The sequence below is a fragment of the Malus sylvestris genome, chromosome 6 (genome assembly GCF_916048215.2).
Source record: "Malus sylvestris chromosome 6, drMalSylv7.2, whole genome shotgun sequence".
Lineage (NCBI taxonomy): Eukaryota > Viridiplantae > Streptophyta > Magnoliopsida > Rosales > Rosaceae > Malus > Malus sylvestris.
Genome location: NC_062265.1, coordinates 33,842,171 through 33,858,549, shown reverse-complemented (window position 1 = coordinate 33,858,549; position 16,379 = coordinate 33,842,171). Strand labels below are relative to the sequence as shown.

General features: G+C 35.8%; 1 protein-coding gene across 1 annotated transcript; it reads right to left on the bottom strand.

The window, feature by feature from the left end:
• Nucleotides 1-9,241: 9,241 nt before the first annotated feature.
• LOC126626477 (SH3 domain-containing protein C23A1.17-like) lies at nt 9,242-13,042 on the bottom strand. Its single transcript, XM_050295797.1, has 4 exons — nt 12,688-13,042; nt 11,528-12,577; nt 9,742-9,822; nt 9,242-9,642 (listed from the first exon to the last, which is right to left on the bottom strand). The coding sequence occupies exons 1-4, from the start codon at nt 12,874-12,876 to the stop codon at nt 9,478-9,480; spliced, it is 1,485 nt and encodes a 494-aa protein (XP_050151754.1). The 5' UTR covers nt 12,877-13,042; the 3' UTR covers nt 9,242-9,477.
• Between the last annotated feature and the right edge of the window lie 3,337 nt (nt 13,043-16,379).

The window sequence follows — 16,379 nt, the reverse complement described above, 5'->3', positions numbered from 1 at the left end:
TCTTTAACAATTCTTTTGGTAGTTTTCATCAACTAGACAATCTCCACCATTCAATTATAAACCAATCTCCATTATATATGTGTTAATAGTACATATATTATATATAAACTATACATATACATAAATGCGCGCACGCACACACGTATATACGCATGCCCTCTACAATGGAAAATAACAAATAAATCAAATTTAGTTGAACAAAATTCACTTTTATATTCAGATTTATGAGTCTTACAGCAAAGAGCACAAGGCTAGCTAGGCTACGTATTGTAAGTGTCACAATATTTGGAAAAGAATAAAGTAATGTATGAATTTTTTCCCAATATAAATTAAGAATAAATCTTCAAAGGTAATTAACAAAGTACAACCTTTGTAATATTATATCTTGAAAACGTAGTTGACCAGTTAAATTCAAAGCTCATAGCTCGAAAATAAACAAACCCAAGTGATTTGTTAGCTCCTCTATTAAAAATAACAAGCTTTGAGCATGGCCCCGAGAACAATGGAAGAGTACATGGTTTCTTCTTTTAATGATGTAAGATTTTTATATCTTCACGTCCTCATACGTCTTTTTATGTGTGACGAGTTTTCAAGTTTACAAGTGGACAACATAAATTGGATGACGTAGAATATGTGTGGTTGTTGGGATTCACACGTGTGCCAACCTACTCTGATACCACACATTGGACAACACAAATTGGGGCGGACATGGAACACACGTGGCCGTTGAGCTTCAAACGTGCACCAACTTACTCTTAAAGAAAGTTAAGGTTCCACTATAAAATCAATTGGTAATATGAGAAGTAACTCAATCTCTTATAAACCCTCGCAAGATTTTTCCCTTATTTCATAGATGTGAGATTTGTTTATACCATATTTAGGGTCTCGTATTTAGATCTCGTACAAATGTTCGGGGAACTTAAATGTAATTATGTGATAAATGAATGGGCAAATATGTAATAAGTGAGGAGTCCTTATTCTATAAAATGACCCCTCACCCTCACAATTAGGAGATGCCATTTCTTAAGCCTCACCCCTCTCACATCCCCTCTCATATTCAGAGGTTCTCTCCCTCACCTCTCATATAAATACATAATCAGTGTGGACGTAGCCCAAACCTTGGGATGAACCACGATACATCTTGTGTTATTTACATTTCTTGCAGATTCACGGTCGGATTTACGTTGTTCCAAAACCTCCAGTTTTGTGCATCAACAAGATTCTTTTACCTTCATATTCTCTCACATAATATGCACTCAGAATATCATAACACAGACCAATTTTTACAAGGGCCGTACAAATTAGAAGGATTCAATTAATATTTCAATGTACGTGGGATGAGTGAAAACGGATCCCAGCTACGTAATGTAGGGGTTTTCCACACATAACACTAATATTAGACTGTTAGTGAAGTTTTTGTTTTTATTTTTTCACAAACAAGCCACAATGTGTCACAACTAAATATCGAAGTATCAAACTTACAAACAACCGCTGCTCTTCCACTTAAAATCTCAAGTTCAAATCCACATCCTGATAAGTTATTTTTTGACGTCATTTTCTGGAATGTGTTTTTACTAATTCGTACATGTTATAAATTAACACTATTCTTTTATATATAAGATCATCATTCACTTTTGATCATTCTTCTCCTTCTCGATCTGGTAAAAAAAAAAACCCTAGCCATTAAGGAGAGGAGGTAGAGTGCCTATTCTTTCTCCCCTCCCATCCATCTAATTTTATTTTTTTTCCTTTTCTTTATGTCTTTACTCGGGTGAATAATATCCTCTTGTGTACTGATTTGGTCTGAGCTATTCCCATATCTGAATTTCCCATGACGACTTTTTCGTCTTCATGCTAAGTCCACTCATGTTATCCTCTCTCTAATATCTTTTTTTTACTAAACTGCGATGCATCATGGGATTTGAACAACTTTGCTGCGATCTACTCGTGTAGATATATAGATGTCATGCATGCCAAATTTTCTTTTTCTTAAATGTGACTACGTTTTATTGATTTATGTGTTATATAATACGAGTGAATGAAGACTATTGTTTGGCTTTATGTGTAACTAGATCATTCCAGACCAAGTTTGAGTTCTTTATGGCGATAAGCAAAGAAATCGATGGCGGCACGGCTTCAATTAGGTATAGGGTTGTGGGTTAAATTAGGGTTTTTGTTATTGTAGGTATATATATGGGTTTGGTTTTGGGTCTTGCTTTAAATGTTATGATGTGAGTAGTTTTCTTTTGGTTTATTTCTTAGTGTTTTTTATGCCTTTAAGTGTCCGGTATGATTAAATATTTTTTAAAGATCATCATTCACTCGTCTTATAACACAAAAATCAGTAAAACGTGGTTGTATTTAAAAAAAAAAAAAATTAGGCAGACATCTATGTTTCTGGATATGTACCAACTTTACTAAATAATTAAAGGGAGACTTTGGATGCGGTCCCTAGTTATGAACAATCTTTGACTGAAACTTTGTTGGTTTTCAATTTTTGATCCAAGTCCCTAAAATTAATTGATAATTTATTTCTATGTACGTTACTATATTTTTTAAATTAAAAATTAAAATTTATAGTTGTTTATAGTAATGAGATTTTAAATAAAAAACATAATTTGTGGGATTAAAAATATTAAAATATAAATATACTATTGTGTGTGTGTGTAAACATGGGTACATTCATAAAAAATAACCAAAAAATGATTGTATCAAAACATGGGTACATTCTTCAAAATGGGTACATTTAGCAAAAATAAAAATGGGTACAAATAAATAAAAAAATATGGGTACAATACAAATAAAACTGTAAAAAATATGGGCACAAAAAGAAATTAATATATGGGTACAAATTAAAATTGAAAGGAAAATTGGTACAAATTAAAAAAGGGTTGCAAATTAAAAATGGGTACAAACTAAAAATAAAAATACATGATAAAAAATTTAGCCATAAATATAAATATACTAATTGTAACATTTTTAATATTAAATGAATATATTTAGAAATAAAAAATATTTTATTATTGAAATAATTAATGATATTATTAATACAAAGGACCTTGATCAAAAATTGAAAAGTAATAAGGTTTTAATCAATAGAGTAGTAAAAATAAGGATGAAAACCTAATTACTCCATAATTAAAACTGCAACAAAGTTATTTTCTCTCTCTCTCTCTCTCTCTCTCTTATTGTTTGATCAAAATGACAATGACTTCGCACATTGTACCCTTTCAAAGGTTCTTTTGGTTCATGAGAAAATGATTAGCTGGAGGCTGGAGTCTATTTTCTCAAGCTGTAACCCTTGAATCTACAGCCAATTTCGTTAAGCTTTATATATTATTATTCTTCTTTTTATATCCACATTAGGGTGACGAAAAGAGAAGGCTGTTGATCAGACAGCAAAACTAAAGTCATTGGATATAGATAAAGAGTGAACCTTTTTGCTTTTGTCCTATTCCAAATGCCCTAATTTCCAGGGATCATGCGGGAGCTTCTCGACCTCTACAATTTGTTGAAAATATAAACTCGTTTAATTTTTACATCACATAATTTACTAACCCATTTTTCTATCACAAGTTCAGCTTTATTTTTGAAGTAGGATTATCTCCTCTCTTTTTTTCCCTCCCATTCCATCCCCTCTAGTTTGAACGATCATGGTTAAAACATGTCAACATCTTATATTAATTTTTTATAGAAAAAGAAAGACCAAATAGAAAATGTGAGGAGAGAGAATGGAAGAAGATGGAAAGAGAATGAGAGAAAATCCTAGTCCTTATTTTTCGTGGTTTTGTTGCATGCAAATGTTAAATCATATCAAGTTAGCACGAGGTGTATATGAACCATATGGTCCATGCATGCATGCACGTACCCAAAGTTTGAGCAATTAATTTCTTCATCTCAATTATTCTATTTTTCTCTTTTTAATTAAGTTAACTAATTTGTTTTGATCCCAAATTTTTTCCTTTAATTTTGGAAATATTTGGAAATGAGAATGTTCCTTTTTGCTATGTTCAAAAGTGGATTTATTCTCCATGTCTTGCAATTGCATGCATGCACGAGAATATACCAGAAGTTTTTGCTATGTTAAAAAATAGCATTTCCTGGGTTCAATCCGTGTTGCCAATGAATCACACGATAATAATTATGGGAGACTGAAATGCCTTCGTGAGTCTTAAGTCTTAACCGACTCACAAAAAGATGGAATGTCGCGACAAAGCCACCAGTTGATTCATTTAAAAAAAAAAAACAATATATATTCTTTTATGGCTAATTGTATTTCTTATTTTTTGTTACGCACCTTTTCATTAGTTTTCCTATTCTTGGGAGTTTTAATAAAAAGCCCGCAGTACTGTTCACTTTAACGAAAAACCACATTTTTATACTAAAAAGTCAAACCTGGTACTATTCACTTTACCCTTTATTTTGTCCTTATCGTTAAAACTCAAAGTTTTCAAGCCATTTTCATTAGTTTTCCTATTCTTTTCTTTTATTTGATGTCAACGGACTGCAACATTTTTTTTAAATATTTTTGTAATTATGTAAGCATTGGGGTAGCAAATATGAAAATTATGTGGTTAATTAGCTATCACAAAAATTAATTGTGGTCTGGCTATAAGATTGGGATCTAGACGTGTTCCGTTATAAGTATGGATTTGTCATTGATCTTTAGACTATAATAACAATGTTTAATGATTTTAAGTTGAAAACCAGTGAAAATGAAAACTAAAAACGATATTTATCAAACGGTCGTTAGACTAAACCAAATAAAAAGTGACGGTAAATAATGAATATGATGGCTTAACAAAATAGGATATACATAATAAAATCAGATAAGTGCTATCCACATATTTATTTTTACTTTCCACACATTTATTTTTACTTTCCACATATTTTTTATTAATTTATGTCATTTGATTTTTTTCAAGTCAATCGATCTGACGGTCAGAAATTAAGGTGAGCATGTAAAAAGTATGAAAATGTGCATGAATAGCACCATCATAAAATTAAAAGCTCGTTTGGGATGTAGCCTATTGCTTGAAAGTTTGAGAGTGATAACACCTAGGAAATTGAGCAAATGAAGACACTAATATATAAAAACATATTAAATACATTTTGTTTTGTTTTTTACGTTTGGCATAGAATTAATGGTGAGAGGACTTTCTCTCAAATTCTTTAGATTAACATGTCAAAACAATTCAGATGCCGGGATTAGTCAAAACGCTGTTGGAAATTCTACAGTGAAGGCTACGTACATCACATGCACATCAGAATATGATTAACCAAAGGTTCTATCTAGGACAATACTTAGACTGTCAATTTTAGTTTAATCCAATGAGCGAGAGAATGCATTTAGCTATTTTTTTTATAAGTGATGGACTACTCTCGTGGTTAAGGCATGAGATATTTTTTTTTAATTTATTGCGTCTAAATTCAAACTTTATTTTTCTTTTAGTGTAAATTAGACTTGGCAAAACGAGTTATGTTTGTTGTATTCATGTTGCTTTCATGTCATACTCGTTATCTTTAGGAGTTCCTAACATGTGACCCTATAACGAACCGACTTGTTAGAGGGTTGTTTCGTGTTGGGTTAATGGGTTTGCAAAAAATTGTTATGCTTAATGTCTAGACTTGGCAAACGGGTCATGTTCGTGTTTTTTACGTGTCATACTCATTATTTTAACGGATTCTTAATGTGTGACTAAATAATGACCCGAAACGTTAATGAATTTTTAACAGTTGATCCGATAAAGACTTAACTCGTTAACAAGTTGATCCGAAATCTATTATTTTTGTGTTGTTTCATATCGGGTTAACAAGTCATACAAGAAATTACCAAGTTTAACGTAAATTATTGAAAGATATTGTTTGTATTTATAAAAAGAGAAATGCTAAAGAGACTTGTTTAAAAATTGAACTTTTCATAGATTTTCCGTCATTTTTTTAACTGAGAGTCTCCTTAACATTTCCCATATAAAAAATAATAATTTTTTTTGGGCATGATCTAGGCATAAAGGAAAACGTCAAGGTCCCAAACTCTTGTGGGCAAATGGAGGGAAAGTCAGATTGGTTCGTGGGCGGCTTTGCTTGTCCTATATATCCAAGCTTTTAATTCAAAAAAGTATAATTATTGTTTCTTGTTTTATTTTTTTATTTTTGGAACAATGTTTCTTGTTGTTTTAAAAGCGAAAATATGGTATCCGCTCACCTGTATTATAGGTAATAAGTTGTCTTTGAATTTATGTATTTGATTCGTATCGCGTATCTATCTAGTTATAATTTGATTAATACAAAATTAGTTGTGTTAATTGAATGTTGACATTGAATATAACATGGTGCGTCTGAAATGATCAAATCGCGTTATATCCTTATGAATACAAAATTTAAAATAAAAAATCGTTGTTGACTTTGGAAGGTGCATGGAATTTGGGTTTGCGTGGTATGCGTTGTAGAGTCGCCATTGTGGCATTATCCAGTCGTAAAGCAGCTGAGCTGGAAGTGGAGTTCCCAATTTCATGACCGATTGGACCGTGGGCAGCGCGTAGACTACAATTGCTCATATCGGTGGAAGATGAAGGTGAAGGTGAAGGTGAAGGTGGAGGTGGAGGTGGTGGAGGACCAGTGGGTCACTTTATAGCAGTTTTTAGGTATCTTTAGTTATAAAAGGCTAATCGAAGCTTTTAGTTATGTTTTACCTTTACAAAAACTAATATTTAAAAAAAAACGGTAGGGCTAAAAAATTTCATTTCAAATCATATCGGGCTAATTTCTCTATTTTGACTTGAGATGCACATGTCAGTCGAGTTTTCTTCAACTCGAACTAAAAGTGATACATAGCACTTGATTGAAGATGACCTTATGCGCAAAATTCCCTAAGACTAGAATAAGATGGACAAGTTTTCCTCATCCTACATAAACTGAGAAAAAATCATTTGATTTTGAAATTGTTTAGACATGCATATGTGCCAAGCAAATTAACTGTTGTAATAACAATAACATTTCACGATATACCGACAATTTCTTTAACTCATATGAATAACTAAACAACTCTAAATCGAATGTTTTTTTTTAAATAAAGATAAAAAATAATGATTATATTGCAATCCTTAAATTGGGCAAGCTCATTTTCGAAACCCCAATCTGATTATATTGCAAGTTTGATCTTACGAACCAAGCCCTAATAAAACAGTCAAACTAAATTAGACCCCGCATTTCATAAGACATAAGTATAGGGATGTGCTATTCACACACATTTTTTTACTTCTCACACATCACTTCTTAATTTCTTGCCATTGATCTTCTTCAATTCATCCGATCCGACGGCTGAAAATTTAAAAGGGTGTGTGAGAAGTAAAATCTTGCCATTGATCTTCTTAATTTCTTGCCATTGATCTTCTTCAATTCATCCTAAGTATATTGACGTACCAGGGGCGGGGTGTTCAAAAATAAAATCTTGAGTGCATAACTAAATAGGGGTGTGATATCCACATACCCTTTTTTACTTCTCTCACACCCTTTTAATTTTCAGCCGTCGGATTGGATGAATTAAAGAAGATCAAAGGACATAAATTAACAAGGGATGTGGGAGAAGTAAAAAAATGTGTGTAGATAGCACACCCCAACTAAATATTCTCAAGCCTCTTAAGCGGTTAAGCTACAAGTTTCTTATGAACAATTAAGTAATAAGTTGGATTACATACTCTTAAGCCTCTTTTGCTATACTCCCTGCTGAAACTTCACTTTAATCTCATTTGACTCCGAAAACTTAATTTGCGTTCAAGAACTCAATTTTCGCCTCACTTTAATTATTTCTGTTAGTTCCGCCAATAAAAATGTTAAATTTCTTACATGGCATTAGTGAAGCCCACTTACTTTGATAAATGTGTGCCACATATTCACCCTGAGTTTGGTTTCCCTTTTTTTTATTTTTTTTTTATCTTAAGTTTTTACGTTCTTGTAAATATTTTTTTTTTACACATGGCAATGATACAACATCAAAACGGCAATAAATGGGCCTCACTTATGCCATGTCAGCAGGCAACAATTTTTTTTTTTGACGGAATTAACAGAATTAGGCAAAGTGAAACGAAAAATGAGTTCTTGGATCAAAGTGAGATTAAAGTGAAGTTCAAGAAGCATAGCAAAAAATAATATAATTCTATTATGATTGCATACAAAAACCAAAGCATTCCAAAGTCCATGTCAAGCTCTAGCCTACTGAAGTCAAAGATCAAGCCAAATCCATGCCATGCTTACGGCTATATTAAAGTTTGCAATACCACGCCTGCAACAGGTTCCATGATGACGATGACAATGACGATGGCGGTGGCAGTGGCGATGACCCTAGCTAGGCAAATCACCGGGGGATGTATTCTCTCGTTAGTATCTCTCTCATCACGTTCCTTGCCCCTAACTCACCTCTCACTACCATCTAAACTCAAATTTCCCCATGTCTCCTAAAAGTAACACCAAACCGGTTCGCATCATCACTCACCGCGATTATGTTACAACAAACATTTGCAAAACCAACAGAACTTCTGCGTCCTTACAGAAAGAAAACCAAGGGCTGACCAATAGACCAATAGTCCCCACAGGAACAGCTCCATCTTCTGTTTCTCTTATGAACGGGACTTGGCTGCTGAAGAATCAGCAGCACCCCCTACTGATCACCAATCACGGCTGGACACATGTCCAAGTTGTTGATTTTTTAATCACAACTTGGACACGTGTCCAGCCGTGATTGGTGATCAGCAGGGGGTGCTGCTGATTCTTCAGCAGCCAAATTCTATCCTTCTCTTATTTGACAGCCTTTCTTTTGGTGCAAACCTTCTCTGTGTCGGTCTCTCTCTCTCTCATACTAAGTCAACTTATAGCTCACTGTATACAAGACGTGTCTCATAATTAAGTCAAACTTATAGCTCAACGAATTCAAGATGCTCTCTCACTCATATACCAAGTAAACTTATAGCTCACCAAATAAAAGCTCTCTCTCCCTCTCTCTCTCTCTCTCTCCCTCTCTCTCTCTCTCTCTCTCTCAGACACATCCAAGTCAACTTATATCTCACTGCATGCAATATTAGTGTGTGCTGCAATTCTGCTTGTATATGGATAAATTGCATCGTGATTACTCTTAGACCTAATGCAAAACTAAAACTACTCCAAGGTGTAATTATACCTCTGTAAACCATGCAGACAGACCACACTGCCATAACGTGGATTCATGTAAATGAGTAAATCAAAGATATGATCAAATATTTCTCAAATTGAATTGAAATCCCAAAGTCGAAAGAACGCAAAATGAGTCATGGGTCATTCTAAATTTGCACAACAACAACAAACTTAACTTAATGGACAAGGTCGTCATCTCTACCAATAAAGACAGTTAGTTACGCTAACCTCCTATTCACTTTACAGACCCTTAATTTACCTCTTATGTGCTCTTCATTTTCTCTAACAGGTACACGACAGAGCAAGGCTTTCTCAACTTTGGAGCATTGGCGGCTGCTGAGCTTGAATATCTAATGGGGCGCTTATGTCCATGGTTGCAAGCCCTTCTAATTCTTGGATTGCGGCAACAGCACTGTCCGCGCTTTCAGGGTTTAAGTAAGGTTTTAGTGCACCAACAGCTTGCCCCACTTTGAATTGCTGCAAATACATAGAAATAGAATAAAGACCATTGCAAAGCTAAAAACGGAAAATGCAGCCATATTTGGTGAAGAAAAAATTGGAAATTATTCCACTTACAAAGTACTCAAGCTTCCGCTTAAATTCTCCATTGACAACCGATTTTGGATTAGGTGCTTCAGTTGTTTCGGCTGATGCATTCTTTTTCCAAAAACAGAATCGAAAATAGAAATAATTCCAAGTAAGTAAGGCAGCAGGAGGAAAATAATAGATGAAGAATAAAGAACTTTCCTTTTCCCAAAATCACAAAAATTAAATATTTAACCTTTGGACTACAAAACAATACAAATACGGATTTGACTAATGGAAATTTCACTAAAGCACTTTTAAGGTTGAACATTTATATAAGCATCGATTACATTCGATTCGGTGAAATGAATCTTGTACTGTCCATTACCATGGACAGTCTTCCTTTACAATTTTCAATTCATTCTAATTTACCCTCAACTCCCTATGCATTTCGTTAATTTTTTATTATTTCCAAACCAATTCCTATATTCATTTTTCGATGATCAAATACTCCCCTTTTCATTGCTACTTAAATAACTCTGCAGCCTTTTCTATTACCAAATTACAAAGTAGAAATCCACTAGCCAATACCAATGCTTTAAAAGGCGAAGGCGAAGGCAAGGCGTTTCATGAATAGCCTCGCCCAGGCGATAGCCTCCAGGAACCTCAAAACTATTATAATACCTAATGTAATATATATAATACTTTGTAAAACAATCAAGCAAGCATGCCAAGCAATCAAATATTTGACTGTTATTATTATTTCTCTAATTTACATCATAAATTCTTAATAAACTAATAGAAACTAAGTTAGAAACATAAAATTAACATGAATTTTATAAAAACCCTGCCCAAATAGACGTCGTTTTGGGTTTGGGCTTTAAAAAAAATAATAATTCTTACACCTAGGCTAGTCTAGAGCCCATTCCCGGTGAGCAGAAGCATTTTCTTGATAGTCCTGCCCAAAGAACCGCTTAGGCTAGTCTCAATACTAGTTTTTTTTTTTAAATTGTCTAGTACATAACCCCTATATTATTGATACATATAAAAATAAACAAAGAAAAGTTGCATAATTTTCCTTTCCCCGAACACAATACAGATTAATATATACTTTTGGACTGGAAACAATACAGATTTGATTAATGGAAATTTCAGTAAAACAATTAAGGTCAAACCAAAATTAAACTTTTACATAGGCATCGATTGTTCACTGAAAGTACCAATTTTCAATAAAAAAAAAAACTAAGAGAACGAGATTGTGCCTTATGGTACCAATTTTCAATTTCTTTCTCTATACATTTCGTTAGGTTAATTTTTTTTTAATTTTCAATCCAATTCCTATGTTCTATTCAGTAACCATAAAAGTCTAAAATACTGCCTTAATAACTTAAGTAATTCTGCTGTCTTTCTACTTCCCAAATTACAAAGCAGAAATCCACTAGCCAGTGTACCTTAACCCCTTCAATACTAACAGCTCGTTTGGATGTACTTTTAAAATGACTAAAAGCACTTTAGGTGAAAATATTTTGATAACAATCCTTAGAAAAAATGCTAGTAAACCCTGGAAAAGAACTTAAAGGTGCTCCCTGAAAGATGCATATAAGTGGTGCTTCTTGTAGAAATCACTTAAAGTGCTTTTGCAATCCAAAAACTTTTTATCTAAAAGCGTATTCATTCATTTTAAAAGCACATTCAAATGAGCCCTAAGTTATTATATGATTATCCATTCGGTGTTGCAATTTTACTTAGTTGGCATTAGAGAGGCATTAGAGAATACAAATGCCACAGCAATTCAGAAGGTTGTTTACTAAAGAGATACAGATAACAAGAGTATTACCTTCCTGGGCCTGCCCACGGGCCTTCCGCTCTTTTTCGAGGGCCGCTTTATTCCAGGCAGGCCAGGCGGCCGACCGCGCTTACCGGGCACCATACCACCAACACGCACAGTAGCAGCAGAAGCAGCTTCTACCTTCTTCTTTGAGGGTCGGCCTCTGCGCTTCGCCCCCGGTTGCGGTTGCTGTGGCGCCACCACATTGGGCACATTGCTCTGCTCAAATGCACCAATGATAGGCACATTGGTGGCATACGGAAAGAAGACGCTCTTCGGCTCAGCTTTCGAAGGCCTCCCGCGGCCCCTCTTCACAATTCCGTTGGGGCCTCCGACAGCAGACACGGACTTTGGCTTGGGAGGACGCCCAGCCTTCTTCTTTGGCAACCTGGTTCCCAGCGGACGACCCCGGCCCCTCTTGCCAGACACCGGGCTGCCCACAGCTTGTCCAACTCCAGCACCGGCAACCACCTTACGCGGCCGACCTGGGCGCCTCTTCTCCGACCCTGGCTCGTCGGCGAGTCCGAGAGCGACTAGCATGGGCTGGGAATTGGGCTCATCTGGGACGGGCTGGGAATTGGGCTGCTGGGGAATGGGAATGGGTTGTTGCTGGTGGGAATTGGGCTGCTCGAGAATCGGAATGGGTTGCTGTAAAGTGGGCAGTTGGAGAATTGGAAAGGGCTGCTGCTGGGGAAAGGGGATGAATTGATGGCTAATGGGTTGTTGGGAAATAGGATGGTCAAAAATAGGGTTGTTTTTGGGAGGGCGGCCACGGCCTCTTGCAGGCCCAGGAGAGGGAATCGCCGCCGTGGAGGCAGCGTCAGCAGCTGAAGTAGGAGGAGGAGGGGGAGGGGGAACGGAACCCTCAGATCCAGGAAGCTTGTACGACTTTTTGACCATAACGAGGTGACCACTGTTCTTCAAGCGCTTGAGGTGGTGAGTCAACAAGGACGAATGAGTCGCCGGGAGCCCCGAGTAGACTCGCTCTATGTACTTCTCTATAGCCCTCTTGCTCGACCCGTCCTTCTCCCTTAACGCCGTTATCGCTCCGTATATCATCTGCACCCAAAACAAAAAACCAGATCAGAAAAAAGCTCGGAGCTTTAGCTCGAGTGGGAGGTGGGAGGTGGGAGGTGGGAGGTGGGGATGGGGTGTGTTTAGTAATTTACCTCGGCGTAAGGAGGGTGATTGGGAGCAGGGTTCGGAGCAGGAGTGGGGTTGGCAGCTACATGGGTAGTGGTGATAATGTTATTTTGAGCTTCGACGGTGGCGGGAGTGATGGTTGGGGCGGCTGAGACGGCGGTGATGGGCGGTGGGTAAAGATACGGAGTTGGATACGGAGGTGGTGGTGGGTCCATGGATTTAGTTGTACGTTGGACTTGGGAATTGGGACTTGGGTCTTCGGAAGGAGGGAGAGAGAGAGGATAAGTGAAATTTTGGACAGAGAGGGAGGGAGAGAGAGAGTAGGAAGAAGATGATGGATGGCTGATGGGATCGGGAGCGTGGGGAGCCAGAAAGATGATGGCTGATCGGACGGCTTAGGATTGATTTGTGTACTCTTTGCTTTAGGTTTATGATGCGGACCTTTTCCGTCTTTTTACCTTATTTCTTTTATTTTCTTCTTTAGTCATAAAATATCTTATAGATAAGCCATTACTTTTGCACTTCAGTCCTTATCTTTCAAATTTATTGCTGTATAAGGACTCTTTGTCATCTTCTCCTGCGCTCCTACCTCACGAGTGAGGATCCCGTCGAATCCTCTTCCTGTGAGGATTCTGAGAATCTTCAAATCATATCCGTTTATCGTAAATTGTGTGGTCATAAATTATTGTAAATGTTTTATTTAAAATTGAATATAAAAGGTATCTAACGAAAACTGACCGCACGATCTACGATGAACGAATGTGATTGGAGGATTCCTGAAATCCTTATAAATAGGATCCAACGAGGATCCTCGCTCCTACCTCACCTCACCTTGTGTTTTGTAAATAACTTTTTAGCCAAAATGGTACTTGAAATTGACATAATTTCTCACGTTGGTCCTAGAGATTTGAAGTCAATAGAAGTAGTCATTGAGTTTATCCATCATAAATCACTTTGGTCATTCATTGAAAAATATTGTGCAGTAAGACAAAAATACCATCAATTTAATAAACAATAAGCTAAAATTATTTGACGGAAATTGAGAATACTCTTGTCATTTTATCTTTATTTAATAGATTTTTTTTTACAAAATGACCAAAATGATTGATGATGGACAAACTCAATAACCACTTTTATCGATTTCAAATCTTAAGGACTAAAGTGAGGAGTTATGTCAATCTCATAGACCATTTTAGCTAAAAAAACATTTGTAAATTGATCGGGTATGTTGGAAACTTGCATATGGAAATCAGTTGTCATTTTGATTGTAGAGAAATATAAGAAGGCTCTCTCTCAAAATGAGACTCTTAATAAACTCTTTACCATCCCACAGTTTGACATTAATTCTCGTGCAAATCTTATAAAACATTATGCTAAAAATATGAGGTGATATAGAGTCTGTGGAAAGTCCCTCCCACTTTTAAAAGGTTCTTGTAGCATATCTTAATGTTAAGTAATAAGATGCTGTAGTTAACTTATTTACTTGTTGAACAAGCTTTAGATGCAAGCTTTCTCTTTCAATGGCCGGCCATGTGACTAGAGGATCGGTCTACTCTACCTCAATTCACCATTTTGAACTTTGCACAAAATTTTTTTTTCGTACCAACTTTTTCTGACTATAATGCAATTGAAGCACCTAAAGGAGAATTTGGTGTTCTTCTTATCAGTGATGGAAGCAATGCCGGGAAAATTGAAAACTTAAGGCTAAATTTTGAACACTTTCTGAAAACTATAAGTAGTTACTAAATAAGATTTCAGTTTTTAAACAAGTGAAATTTGAAGATTAAAACTAAAAACTAATGACAAAATGATTATCAAACAGCTCAAAAAAAGCGCACACACGTAACCCTTGTTCTAAAAGATGTTAAACGCTAGTTGGACGACCGAATGGAGTCTAACACCTAGGCGAGACCTAAGTGGGAGTCTATGCCGACTATGCAGATTTAAGTTAATTTATTATTATTTCATATAAATAAGTGAGTGTTTACATTTAGGAAAAATAAAAAAACTATACTTATATTAGAAATAAAATAAAGATATAATACAATAAAAGCCAAAAAGCTCAATAAGCAAATTAATAAATTACAAATGTAACAATGGTTGTCACAACTGAAGAAACTCATTCTAATTCAAAAGCCTCATGATTCTAATTCAGTGAGCAAATTAACAATTCAAAAGCTTTGCATGATTTACAAGGGAAAAGAATAATTTGACAATAGTCAGTCTCATCTCATCCATCATGATTTCCTCCAGATAAGGAACGAGTTCAGAGGTATGTGTGTCCAGTCTAAATCACATAATATTTACAAAGAATCAAATTGCAAACGTGGTGAGAGCGAGACGACGCTGAGGCAGAGTTGCGGAGCTTGTAGGATCAACTCATCAAGTCTGGGTTTGTAGGATCGACGGGACAAGATGCAGCGCGAGCGAGAGCTTCGGGATTTGCACAGACAGAGCGACAAGACTAGATGCTGCGTATGAGCTTCCGGGTTTCTTTTAGATACGGTTTGGTACGAACGGGACGGAACGGGATGGAGTGGGATTAGGCGTTCCGTCTCATGTTTGGTGCGCCTAAAACGGGTGGAACGTGCTGTTCCACGGAACGAATTTTTGGTGAATTTTCGTTCCGCCTCACCCACTGGAACAACTCGTTCTACATTTGTGGAACACAAAATTATAATATCTTCGTCTCCTGTCTCCTTCTTTCCATCCGAGAGCATCTTTGCTCCCTCTCCGTTATGTCCCGTCCTGTCTCGTCCTGTCCTGTCTCATCCCGTCTCATTTTGTTCCGTCTCATTCCTTCTGCATACCAAACGATACTTAGGTTACACATTATCCACCTTAACTTAAAAAAGAAACTAACGAAAATTCCAAAAAAAATTTCCTTTTAATGAAAATCCATTTTTAAAGGTATAGTGAATAGTACAAAGGAAAAGTATAAATGTGGTTTTTCGTTAAAAGTGAACAGTATCGAAAGTGTTTTGTTAAAACTCCCTTAACTTAATTAGTTAACTTAATAAAACTTAGAGCCCGCCTAGTGACGCCTAGACTGCTTATTGCCTAAACCACCTAGTCCATCTCAGTTTTAATAATCGTTTTGTTCAAAATCCCTCTGAAAACTACCGTCCAATGCCTAGGCAGCCGCTAGCCTATTCTTAAAACACTCCATGTAAAGCCCGTATACCGAAAATTCCCCCATAAGATTATATCATACTTGAGGTCTACTTATTTTTAAAAGGTTTTTTTTAGCTAAAATGGTCATTGAGATTTGCATATCTCATCATTTTGATCTCTGAGATTTGAAATCAACAGAAGTGGTCATTGAGATTGTCCAACATCAATCATTTTGGTCATTCCGAAAAACATTATGTTAAATAATGATCAAGACGACAAAAATATCTTTAGTTCAATAAACAACAGGCCAAAATGATTTAACAAAAATTAAGGGTATTTTTATCATTTTATTCTTATTTAATGGAGATTTTTCACAGAATGACCAAAATGATTGATGGTGGACAATTTCAGAGACCAATTCTATTGATTTCAAATTTCAAAAACCAAAGTAAGGAGTTATGCAAATTTCAATGACCATTTTGGCTCAAAAGCTTTTTTAAGATAATGCTAGAGATATCAAAATTTTAAATCAAATGATGGATCACAATAGAAAATAAGTACATTAATAAATACTTAAATATAATCTAATCATCAACATACATAT

Excerpts from the sequence above, each read along its gene's own strand:
- LOC126626477 (XM_050295797.1), bottom strand. The coding sequence starts at position 12,876 with ATGGACCCACCACCACCTCCGTATCCAACTCCGTATCTTTACCCACCG. Across the intron at positions 12,578-12,687 it reads ATCACCCTCCTTACGCCGAG|ATGATATACGGAGCGATAAC; the intron begins GTAAATTACTAA and ends TTTTGGGTGCAG. Across the intron at positions 9,823-11,527 it reads CCGTGGGCAGGCCCAGGAAG|AATGCATCAGCCGAAACAAC; the intron begins GTAATACTCTTG and ends TTTTGGAAAAAG.